Below are 13,202 nucleotides of genomic sequence, written 5' to 3'. Positions count from 1 at the left end.
GATGTAGAATTTTGATTGTGGGATGTGGGATTTCTTAGTTCTTCATTAATCGAGGGATTGAGTTTAGGAGTCAGGAGGTAATGCTGCAACTTTATAAGACCCTTGTCAGACCCCACTTGGAGTACTGTGCGCAGTTCTGGTTGCCTCACTACAGGAAGGATGTGGAAGATATTGAGAGGGTGCAGAGGAGATTTACAAGGATGTTGCCTGGATTGGGAGGCATGCCTTATGAAGATAGGTTGAGGGAGCTAGGTCTCTTTTCCCTGGAGAGACGAAGATCGACAGGCGACCTGATAAGAGGTTTATAAAATGTTGAGAGAATAGATAGCCTCCGAGAATCCACCCTATTTCCCAGGGCTGAAATGGTCGCTACGAGAGGACATAGGTTTAAGGTGCTGGGGAGCAAGTACAGAGGAGATGTTAGGGTTAAGTTTTTCACTCAGACGGTGGTGAGTGAGTGGAATCAGCTGCCGTCGGTGGTGGTAGAGGCGAACTCGCTAGGGTCTTTTAAAAGACTTCTGGTTGGGTACATGGGATTTAATGGGATTGGGAGTTACAGATAGTTCTATGGCCTGGTAGGTATGGATATGATCGGCACAACTTGTGGGCCAAAGGGCCTGTTTGTGCTGTAGTGTTCTATGTTCTATATTGACTACATATTGCTATTTAGCAAGCTTGTAACCCTGTTTTGTAGCTTCACCATCATCTCTTTTTTAGTTTATGCCTGGTGCTGCTCCTACACTGCTTATTGGACTCGGGTTGGTGGCAATTGGTGGTAAGCAAAACGGTGGGCCTTGAGGTTATGCATTGTGGTTGAATGCAATTCTACTGTTGCTAATGGTATACAGTATCGTATGAATACTCAATTTTGACCTGCTTGATCTATACTGAATCTATCTCATTTAAAACGGTGGTAGTTGTACACCACACAATAGAGATTGCCACCGAAGTGAAAATGGGACTTCGTCTCACAAGGACTGTGAGATGTTCACCCTTACTAATGTTGTCATAAACAGGTGGTAGATAGGTTTGTTTTTTTAGCATGTGCAGTAATCACCAAGACAGATTATAACTTCTGCAGTAGCTAAACAGAGCTCTCCGAGCCCTCTACTGAATTTTGGCAGGGATCATTGATTGAGGTGTGTCACAACTGCAGTCTGGGTTCACTGCAAAGCCCCACTTGTGCTGATGTGCTGCACAAAAACATTGGCCAATGCAAAAACTGTTGAGGACTGTCCAACGTTGGCATGGCATGTTGAAGTTGGGTGAAAGGGCTGTTGGATCTGTGATGAGGATGTGGTGTGCTTATGGATCAGTGTTCACATTGTGCCATCTTTCAGCACCCAGTAAAACCTGAGGAAGCCAATGATTCTACAAGCAAACCAAATTCAGCAAACTCAAGCTTCAAAAATCCTGGTAGTACGTCTAAACCCACCAGCAATATAAAGTACAGGATATAGGCAAGAACAAATCAAGTAGGTCCTTCTTTCCTGTTGTTTCTCTCACCACCTGCTGCAAGTCCAGTCTGGCAGGACTTGGTCAGCTTGGTCATTAGTGATGCAGATTGATGATAGATATTCTATAGTACATTCTTTTTTATTCTCAATGCTTCTTCCAAGTGTTATAAACTAGGAACAGCACTGATCCATCAGCTGAGGGAGAGCAAGTGGTGGTAATATCAGATGATTCCATTGCCTGTGTTCGACCTAAAGCAATGAAACTTTAAGAGTTCATAATAAATGCTGATGACTTCCAGGGCTAATCTTTCCTGACTGCAAATCATTATTCTGCCACCCACATTGGTCTGTCATGCTGGTGAGACAGGTCATATCAGGAATGATGACAGGGAAAGTTGGGACAAAAAGTGGAAATACTGGGTCAAAGCAAGTACACAATAAAATACCAGTAAAATGTTTAGAAATCAAGATTTTACTTCTAGAATTTCCCAACCGTAAATGGATCCTCAGGTGGATGTAGCTGTTACTAGGGGGCATAACTATAAAGTTCATGGTGGGAGATATAGGAGGGATGTCCGAGGTAGATTCTTCACTCACAGAGTGGTTGGGGTGTGGAATAGACTGCCTGCTGTGATAGTGGAGTCGGACACTTTAGGTTATTGGATAGGCACATGGAGCACTCCGGAATTATAGGGAGGGGGTAGCTTGATCCTGGGATTGGACATAGCTTGGCACAACATTGAGGGCTGAAGGGCCTGTACTGTGCTGTAACGTTCTATGTAAGTAACTTAGACATATGAATAGGTACCTTGTGGTGGTGAGTAATCATCAGAGTCTGTGTCACTCTCGCTACTGTCCTCCACAAGAAAACTGGGATAATTCCAAGACATTCCCAGGATACCATCAGATTCATGAAGTAAAACATGAGCCAGCATACGTCCATGACAGTCCATGACTATCACTTGTCCATCAGCTGTACCAAACAATACCTACAAAAAAAATAAAAGTCAGATAGCAAAATACCAAAGAACCAGAATTTTTTGTTGTACATCAAGCCACTAAAAACAAAATACTGAAGCAACAATGGAAGTGAAATTGAAGATTCAAGAGTAAGTATGGGATTCCTAAGTCATTAATTAAGGCTTTACATGGATTTGGTTCAAAAGAATTAAATTGTTGTTCTCCCCATCAATTGTCAGTTATTTATTTTGCCTTTACTAAATTTTCCAGTTTGACATTATGCCAATCCAGGTGCAATGTAGTTGTTCCCTACAGTGTTATTGAGTCCAAAATTCTCTCTGGTACTGTACTTGCAAGGACGGCCTCAAAGTAATCCAGAGCAGAATTTTACAGTCCCCTGTTGGTGGGTTTGATGGGTAGGTTGGTGGGGCAAATGAAATGCAGACTGTGGCCTGCCCATTGCCGACCAATCCATTCCCAATCTGCTGTGATTTGTAGGGGGTGAGTTCAAACCCATCTGCCCTTTCATTTATTGAAGTCCTTAACTGGCCAATTAATGGACCCTTAAGTCATACAGGTTTACAGAACGACAGGATACAAGGAAGCTCAGAGGAACAGATGGATCTTGGGGTGGTTATTCACAGATCCCTGAAGGTGGCAGAACACGTGAACAGGATAATTAAGAAGACATATGGGACACTTGCCTTTATCATACAGTCATTGAATCATGGGTTCACAGCATGGAAACAAGTCCTTTGGCCCAACATATCCATACTGCCTAAACCAAGCACCTAAACTAGTCCCAATTGCCTGCATTTGACCCATATCCCTCTATACCGATTGTGCCCATGTAACTGTCTAAATGCTTTTTAAAAGACAAAATTGTACCTGTCTCTACTATCACCTCTAGCACCTGGTTCCAGACACCCATCACTCTGTGAAAAAGTTGCCCCTCTGGGCCCTTTTGTATCTCTCCCCTCTCACCTTAAACCTATGCCCTCTAATTTTAGACTCCCCTACTATTAGGAAAAGATATTGACTATCTAGCTGATCTATGCCCCTCATTATTTTATAGACCTTTATAAGATCACCCCTCAGCCTCCTACACTCCAAAGAAAAAAGTTGCAGTCTATCCAGCCTCTCCTTATAACTCAAACTATCAAGTCCCGATAGTACCCTAGTAAATCTTTTCTGCACTCTTTCTGGTTTAATAATATCCTTTCTAGAACAGGATGATCAGAATTGTAGACAGTATTCCAAGTGTGGCCTTACCAATGTCTTGTACAACTTCAATAAGACATGCCAACTCCTGTATGCAATGTTCTGACCAATGAAACCAAGCATGCTGAATACCTTCTTCACCACTCTGTCCACCTGTGATTCCACTTTCATAAGAACATAAGAAATAGGAGCAGGAGTAGGCCATCTAGCCCTTCGAGCCTGCCCCGCCATTCAATAAGATCATAGCTGATCTGTCGTGGCTCAGTTCCACATTCCCGCCCTCTCCCCATAACCCTTAATCCCCTCTCTTATCAAAAACCCATCAACCCACGTCTTAAAAATATTTAGCGAGGTAGCCTCCACCACTTCAACGGGCAGAGAATTCCAGAGATTCACCACCCTTTCAGTGAAGAAGTTCCTCCTCAACTCTGTTCTAAACCACCCCCCCTTTATCTTGAGGCTGTGCCCCCTAGTCCTACTATCCTTTCTGAGCGGGAAGAGTCTCTCCACCTCTATCCTATCCATCCCATTCATCATCTTATACATCTCAATGAGATCTCCCCTCATTCTTCTAAACTCTAACGAGTACAAGCCTAGTTTATTCAGCCTCTCCTCATAGCTCAACCCCCTCAACTCCGGTATCAGCCTAGTAAACCTCCTCTGCACTCCCTCCAAGGCCAAAATATCCTTGCGTAAGTACAGCGACCAAAACTGCACACAGTACTCCAGCTGCGGCCTCACCAATGCCCTATACAGCTGCAGCAAGACTTTTATATTCAATCCCCCTCGCTATGAAGGCCAGCATCCCATTCGCCTTCCTGACCACCTGCTGCACCTGCAGGCTGGGTTTTTGCGACTCATGCACAAGGACCCCGAGGTCCCTCTGCACCGTCGCCTGCTGCAGTTTTTCGCCACGTAAGTAATAATGCTTCCTACCATTATTCCTACCAAAGTGGACCACCTCGCACTTGCCAACATTAAATTCCATTTGCCATTTCCTGGCCCATTTGCCCAGCCTATCTAGATCCTTCTGCAGACTCTCCACACCCTCCGCACAATTTGCCGTTCCACCAATCTTGGTGTCATCAGCAAATTTCGACACCCTACACTTGGTTCCCTCCTCCAGATCATCTATATAAATGGTAAATAGCTGAGGCCCCAGCACCGACCCCTGGGGCACTCCACTAGTCACCATCCGCCAATCCGAATAGCACCCATTGACCCCCACTCTCTGCCTCCTATTTGACAACCAATCCTCTATCCATGCTAACACCCTACCCCCAACTCCATGTCCCCTGACCTTCTGCAATAACCTCTTGTGAGGTACCTTGTCAAACGCCTTCTGAAAATCAAGAAAGACCACATCCACCGGCTCTCCTCTATCCACCGCCCTAGACACATCCTCATAGAACTCCAGTAAATTTGTCAGACGCGACTTCCCTTTAATGAAACCGTGCTGCGTCTGCTCTATCAAGCAATTCCTCTCAAGATGCCTCGCTATTTCCTCCTTGATGACGGATTCTAACATTTTACCTACAACAGACGTTAAACTAACCGGCCGATAATTCCCTGCCTTTTGCCTGGCACCCTTCTTAAACAACGGCGTAACATTAGCCGCTTTCCAATCTTCCGGCACTTCCCCGGAATCCAGCGACGTCTGGAAAATAACCACCAAGGCATCCACTATCACCTCTTCAGAACCCTCGGATGCATTCCATCCAGACCTGGCGACTTGTCCACAATCAGCCCCTCCAGTCTGTCGAGCACCGCCTCTCTTGTAACAGTAATGTCATTAAGACCCTCCAGTCCTACCACCTTTCCATCTCTAACACCTGGCAAATTATTCGCGTCCTCCTCTGTGAAGACAGAAACAAAAAAGTTATTCAGGACCTCAGCCATATCCCCATCCCCTACCACTAAGTCCCCCTTTCTCATCCTCTAAGGGACCAACGTTCACCCTAGCCAGCCTCTTCCTTTTTATATATTTATAAAAACTCTTGCTGTCCTTTTTTATATTAAGCGCTAGCCCAGCTTCATAGTTTCTCCTACCCTTCTTTATCAACTTCTTTGTCAATCTTTGTTGACATTTAAACCTCTCCCAATCCTCTTCTCGCCCACTACTCTTAGCTACTCTAAACGCCTCCGCTTTTAATTTAACACTTTCCTTCACCTCCTTCGTTATCCACGGCTTATTACCTCTCCTCCTACTGTCCTTTTTGACCATCGGAATAAATTTCTGAGCCACCCATTCACTTCCTTAATCCTATCAACCCTACAGCCCGTCTGCACTTGGTTCAGGCAGTAGCCCAGAGATAACCACCTTGTCGGTTCTACTCTTTAATTCCATTCCCAGCTTCTCATACTCCCTCCCCAGATCCTCAGTTCGCATTTTGCCTACGTCGTTGGCACCCACAGGTACCACAACGACCGGATTCTCACCCTCCCACTCCAGGTTCCTCTGCAGCCCAGATGCGACATCCCGGACCCGAGCACCAGGCAGACAACACACCCTTCTGTGCACTTTGTCATTGTGACAAAGGACAGTGTCAATGCCCTTCACCCCACTATCCCCAATCACTACTATGTTCCTTTTCACCTTCTCCTTGCCTATGTCCTGCTGCATCACTGTACCGTGTGCAGTTTGCTCACCAACCTCACCTCCCTCGTCCTCGTCCAGACTGGAAGCAAGAACCTCAAACCTGTTATGCAGATTGAGAGGCTGAGGCCTCCGCTCCCCACCCCCCTTCCTCCTCTCCCCACCCCCCTTCCTCCTCTCCCCACCCCCCTTCCTCCTCTCAGCAGCCCCCTCTTGTTCCTGACCCTTAGAGTTAGCCAGTCTAGGGGGGGTGGATGTCACTTGCACCCCATTGACAATGTCACCCTCCCTCCCCTTGATGAGCCTCAGCGTCTGTAGCTCAGAGACCAGGTCATCTACCTTGAGCTGGAGCTCCTCCAGCAACCTGCACTTACTGCAGACATGGTCAATGGGAAGGACCCTGGGGTCCACCAGCTCCCACATCATACAGAAACAACACATCACATGCCCCTCCATTATTCACTGTAGTAGTATTGAAAATTTCCACACGCACTTACCTGGCCCTTTTTCTCCCCAGCCCTTTTGATATTAAGCCCTAGTAGCTCACTCTGCTTCCCCCTCACTCCGCTGCCCGCTCCGACGCTGCCCGCTGTCTATACCAGGCCTCTTTTTAAACCTGGCGCTGATTTAAAGCTTGCTGGTCCACAACTCCCTTCTAACCACTCCCTCAGAATTCTTAAAGAGGTAAATACAAAAAGCCCACAAAAATGCTTTTAAATGATTTAAACAGTTCTACAAGGAACAAAGTGCTTTAAACTTATTTAAACATGTTTTTAACAGGTAAATTCTTATCTCTCTCTCTGCTCCTTCACTTCTCTGCTCCAGCAAACAAGCAGAGGGACCTCGGGGTCCTTGTGCATGAGTCGCAAAAACCCAGCTTGCAGGTGCAGCAGGTGGTCAGGAAGGCGAATGGGATGCTGGCCTTCATAGTGAGGGGAATTGAATATAAAAGTAGGGAGGTCTTGCTGCAACTGTACAGGGCACTGGTGAGGCCACAGCTGGAGTACTATGTGCAGTTTTGGTCGCCGCACTTATGCAAGGATATTTTGGCCTTGGAGGGAGTGCAGAGGAGGTTTACTAGGCTGATACCGGAGTTGAGGGGGTTGAACTATGAGGAGAGGCTGAATAAACTAGGCTTTCAAAGAGCTATGAACCTGTACCCCTAGTTCTGTAACTCACCCCAACACCCTATCATTAACTGAGCAAGTCCTAACCTGGTTCAATCTATCAAAATGCATCAACTCGCATTTATCTAAATTAAACTCCATCTGCCATTCATCAATGGTAGGAAGGACTATTACTTACATGGCGAAAAACTGCAGCATGCGACGGTGCAGAGGGACCTCGGGGTCCTTGTGCATGAGTCGCAAAAACCCAGCCTGCAGGTGCAGCAGGTGGTCAGGAAGGCGAATGGGATGCTGGCCTTCATAGTGAGGGGAATTGAATATAAAAGTAGGGAGGTCTTGCTGCAACTGTACAGGGCACGGGTGAGGCCACAGCTGGAGTACTATGTGCAGTTTTGGTCGCCGCACTTATGCAAGGATATTTTGGCCTTGGAGGGAGTGCAGAGGAGGTTTACTAGGCTGATACCGGAGTTGAGGGGGTTGAACTATGAGGAGAGGCTGAATAAACTAGGCTTGTACTCGTTAGAGTTTAGAAGAATGAGGGGAGATCTCATTGAGACATATAACATGATGAATGGGATGGATAGGATAGAGGTGGAGAGGCTCTTCCTGCTCAGAAAGGACAGTAGGACTCGAGGACACAGCCGCAAGATAAAGGGGGGGTGGTTTAGAATGGAGTTGAGGAGGAACTTCTTCACTCAAAGGGTGGTGAATCTCTGGAATTCTCTGCCCGTTGAAGTGGTGGAGGCTGCCTTGCTAAATATATTTAAGACGCTGGTTGATAGATTTTTGATAGGCAAGGGGATTAAGGGTTACAGGGAGAGGGTGGGCGGGCATGTGGAACTGAGCCACGACAGATCAGCCATGATCTTATTGAATGGCGGGCAGGCTCGAGGGGCTAGATGGCCTACTCCTGCTCCTATTTCTTATGTTCTTATTATCAGCCCACCGGCCCAATTGACCAAGATCCTGTTGCAATCCGAGACAATCTTCTTCACTGTCCACTATGCCACCAATCTGGGTGTCATCTGCAACTTACTAACCATGCCTCCTATATTCTCATCTAAATCATTAATATAAATGATGAATAACAGTGAATCCAGCACCGATCCCTGAGGCACACTGCTGGTCACAGGTCTCCAGTTTGAAAAACAACCTTCTTCAACCACCCTCTGGCTTCTGTCATCAAGCCAATTTTATATCCATTTAGCTATCTCACCCTGGATCCCATGAAATTTAACCTAATGCAACAACCTCCCATGCCATACCTTGACAAAAGCCTTGCTGAAGTCCAAGTGGACAATATCAACTGCACTGCCCTCATCTACCTTCTTGGTTACCCCTTCAAAAAACTCAATCAAATTTGTGAAACATGATTTTCCACTCTGCATTAGATAGCCATACTGACTGCCCCTAATTAGTCCGTGCGTCTCTAAATGTCTGTAGATCCTGTCTCTCAAAATACCTTCCAACAAGTTACCCAGCACAGATGTGAGGCTCACTGACCTGTAGTTCCCAGGCTTTTCCCTGCAGCCCTTTTTAAAGAAAGGCACAATATTTGCCACTCTCCAATCTTCAGGCATGTCACCTGTGACTATCAATGATTCAAATATTTCTGCTAGGGATCTGCAATTTCCTCCCTCAATGTCCTGGGATACACTTCATCAGGTCCCTTGGATTTATCTACCTTTATGTGTTTCCAGACTTCCAGCACCTCCTTCTCTGTAACATGTACACTCCTCAAGGCATCAGAATTTATTTCCCCAAGTTCCTAACATCCATGCTTTTCTCAACAGTAAATACTGAGAAGAAATACTCATTTAAGATTTCGCACAGCTCTTGTGGATCTGCACACAGATGACTTGAATCATAGATCATCGTGTTTCACAAATTTGATTGAGTTTTTTGAAGGGGTAACCAAGAAGGTAGATGAGGGCAGTGCAGTTGATATTGTCCACCTGGACTTCAGCAAGGCTTTTGTCAAGGTATTGCATGGGAGGTTGTTGCATTAGGTTAAATTTCATAGGATCCAGGGTGAGGTAGCTAAATGGATATAAAATTGGCTTGATGACAAGAAGCCACAGGGTGGTTGAAGAAAGAGGCCCTTTGGCCCATCGAGTCTGCACCAACCACAATCCCACCCAGGCCCTACCCCCATATCCCTACATATTTTACCCACTAATTCTTCTAACTTAAGCATCTTAGAACTCTAAGGGGCAATTTTAGCATGGCCAATCAACCTAACCTGCACATCTTTGGACTGTGAGAGGAAACTGGAGCACCTGGAGGAAACCCATGCAGACACGAGGAGAATGTACAAACTCCACACAGACAGTGATCCAAGCCTGGAATCGAACCCAGGTCCCTGGAGCTGTGAAGCAGCAGTGCTAACCACTGTGCTACCATGCCACCCCTTGTTGATCCTTCAGAAGCCTTACTCTCTCCCTAGTGACTCATTTGCCCCTTATGTATTTGTAGAAGTTCTTTGGATTCTCCTTTGCCTTATCTGCCAAAACAATCTCATGTCCCCTTTTTGCCCTCCTGATTTCTCTCTTAACTCTACTCCTACACTGCCTATACTCTTCAATGGATTCAATTAATGGCCACTTAAATGCCTCATCCCACCCATACCACTATTTTAGTGAAGATCTGGAACCCACTGCCCGGGCAGGTGGTGGGAGCAGATATGAAAGCAGTATTTAAAAGGCATCTAGACAAATACATAAATAGGATGGGAATGGAAGGATATGGACTCTGAAAATGCATACAGTTTTAGTTTAGGCAAGCATCATGATCAGTGGAAGCTTGGAGGGCTGAAGGGCCTATTCCTGTGCCCTGTTCTTTACTTTGTGGAAAAAAACATATGACTCAGAGTCATAGAGGTTTATAGCACGGAAAAAGGCCCTTCGGCCCAACTTGTCACGTCACCCAGTTTTTAACCAGTAAGTTAGTCCCAATTGCCTGCATTTGGCTCATATCCCTCTGTACCAATCTTACCCATGCAACTGTCTAAATGCTTTTTAAAAGACAAAATTGTATCCACCTCTACTATTACTACCTCTGACACTCACCACCCTGTGTGTGAAAAAATTCACCTTTTGTATCTCTCCCCTTTCACCTTAAACCTGTGCCCACTAGTTTTAGACTCCCCTACCTTTGGGAAAAAATGTTGACCAACCACCTCATCTATGCCCTTCATTATTTTATATACCTCTATAAGATCAGCCCTGAGTCTCCTACGTTCCAGGGGAAACAAGTCCCAGTCTATCTAGCCTCTCCTTTTAACTCAATCAAGTCCTGGTAAAACTTTGCGACACTCTTTCCAGTTTTAATAATATCCTCTTACTCCTTTAATAGATTCCTACTCCTTTTGCAAATTATGCTGAATCTATGCCCTCTAATTCGTGATCCTGTCTTGAGAGGGAACTGTTTCTCACTATTTACCCTGTTCATACATCTCAGGATCTTGATTACCTCTATCAAGTTTCCTTTTGAGCATTTTCCCAAAAGAAAACTGACCCAGCCTTTGCAATCCCTCCTTGTAGCTACAGTTCCTTATCCCTGGAATCATTCTTGTGAATCTCCTCTGTACTCTCTCCAATGCCTTCACATCCTTCCTCAAATATGCCTAGAACTGGGCGCAGTACTATAGATGAAGCCTAATTACTGTCATGTACAAGTTCAACATGAATTTCTTACTCTAGTACTCAATACCTCTGTTAATAAAAGCTCAGATGCTATATGCTTTATTAACAGCTCTGTCATTGTGTTCTGCCACTTTCACTAACGTACAAACATATATACCAAGGTACTACATTCCTGCTTTAGAGCTCCCCTCTTTTTCTTATATACTGTCCCTCTATATTTTCCAGCCAGAATGAATCACCTCACACTTCTTTGCATTGAACATCACCTGCCACTTGTCTGCCCAATCCACCAAAATATCTACATCCTTTTGAAGTTCATGGTTATCCTCAACATAGCTGACAATGCTTCCAATCTTTGTATCATCCACAAATTTTAAAATCATGCATACCACACTCTGGGTTATGAATATATAACAGGAAGAACAAGAATCACAACATGGGTAGCACGGTGACACAGTGGTTAGCACTGCTGCCTCACATCTCCAGGGACCTGCGTTCAATTCCATGGCTCTGGTCATTGTCTGTGGAGTCTGCACGTTCTTCCCGTGTCTGCATGGGTCTCCTCCAGGTGCTCTGGTTTGCTCCCACAGTCCAAAAATACGCGTTAGGTTGATTGGCCATGCTAAACTGCCCCTTAATATCCCAGGATGCGTAACGTTAGAGGGATTAGCGGGATGTGGAGTTACGGTAATAGGACCTGGATGGGATTGTTGTCGATGCAGACTCAATGGGCTGAATGGCCTCCTTCTGCACTATAGGGATCCTACGATGTTAACATCCACTACAAATCTTCCTCCAGTCTGAAATCCTGTCACTCACCCAATGCCTTAAGCAATTGACTACTTACCCTTTTATTCCATGAGCTAGAATTTTGCACACAAGTCTGTTGTATGGCAATGCATCAAATGCCTCCTGAAAATCCATATACACATCAACATTTTCTTTTACTTCCTCAAAAACTCAGCAAGTTATTTAAACACAGTGACACGGTGGTTAACATTGCCACCTCACAGTGCCAGGGACCCGTGTTCAATTCCAGCCTCAGGTCACTGTCTGTCTGGAGTTTGCACATTCTCCCTGTGTCTGCATGGGTTTCCTCTGGGTGCTCCAGTTTCCTCTCTCACCCTAAACATGTGCAGGTTAGGTGGATTGGTAATGCCATGTTGGCTCTAGTGTCAGGGGATTAGCTGGGTAAATATATGGAGTTACGGAAATTGGGCCAGGATGGGATTGTGGTTGGTGCAGACTCGATGGACTGAATGGCCTGCACTGTAGGCATTCTATGAAACATGATTTACCCTTAATGAGTCTACGCTGGCTTTCCTTAATTACTTTGTTCTTATCTAAATGACAATTGATATTGTCCTGAGCTATAATTTCCAGAAATTTCCCTGCCATTGAAGTCAAACTGGCTGGCCTGTAGTTCCCAGCATTACCCTTGCACCCCTTTTTGAACAAGGGTGTGACATTTGAAATTCTCCAGTCCTCCAGCATCTAAGGATGGTTTGAAGATTATTATTAGTTTCCACTCTCACCTCCCTCGAAGTTAGAACATAGAACACTACAGCACAAACAGGCCCTTTGGCCCACGAGTTGCGCTGATGTTGTTTTGCACGAGTTGTTGGAGGCAACCCACCAGGTCCTACACCATGTATCAATTTTAAGTAAAGATAGCCTAAAAGTCCTCCCTCTCAATTGCAAATTCTTCTAGTAAATGAGTTACCTCCTCTTTTGCCTCGGCCTGGTAGCATTCTCTTCTTTTGTAAAACCAAATGCAAAAGTACTCATTCAATAGCTCCACCATTTTTCTTGCCTCCAACTGTAAGTCCCCTTTTTATCCCTAATTTTATCTCTTTCTTTCACCAACCTTTTATTATTAATATGGTTAAAGAAGACCTTGTATGTGAGCTGTCAGTCTGTTTTTATGCTCACTCCTTATTTTCCTTATTAATATTTTCATTTGCCCTCTGGTCCTATATTCAGCCAGATTTTCCACTATATTTTCTACTTGACATCTGTTATACAAGCCCTTTCTTCCTTTTCATCTTCACCACTATATCATCCAAGGGGCTCTACATTTATTTGTCCTACCTTTCCCTTTCAAGGAAATATACCTTGATATTGCCTGCGATCCTATCTCTTTAAAGGCAGCCCATTGTTCAGCCACCATTTTTTTCACCGACATTTCATTCCAACT

At 45.0% G+C, this 13,202-nt stretch overlaps 1 protein-coding gene across 3 annotated transcripts in view; it reads right to left on the bottom strand.

The window, feature by feature from the left end:
* The window catches only part of tulp4a (TUB like protein 4a), a 378,343-nt gene that overhangs the window by 215,216 nt on the left and 149,925 nt on the right, over window positions 1-13,202 (bottom strand). For all 3 annotated transcript variants that reach the window (XR_013888258.1, XR_013888259.1, XM_080200309.1), the window contains exon 4: window positions 2,266-2,446. Coding sequence is in view for 1 of the 3 variants with exons in the window: in XM_080200309.1 (XP_080056435.1) it covers window positions 2,266-2,446 (181 nt within the window). In the remaining 2 variants the exon portion in view is untranslated. The remainder of the gene's footprint in view (window positions 1-2,265; window positions 2,447-13,202) is intronic.

This window comes from Carcharhinus amblyrhynchos, chromosome 12 (genome assembly GCF_965287045.1).
Source record: "Carcharhinus amblyrhynchos chromosome 12, sCarAmb.v2.hapA, whole genome shotgun sequence".
Classification (NCBI taxonomy): domain Eukaryota; kingdom Metazoa; phylum Chordata; class Chondrichthyes; order Carcharhiniformes; family Carcharhinidae; genus Carcharhinus; species Carcharhinus amblyrhynchos.
The sequence above is the reverse complement of the archived record's forward strand: the minus strand, read 5'-3'. Positions and strand labels throughout refer to the sequence as shown.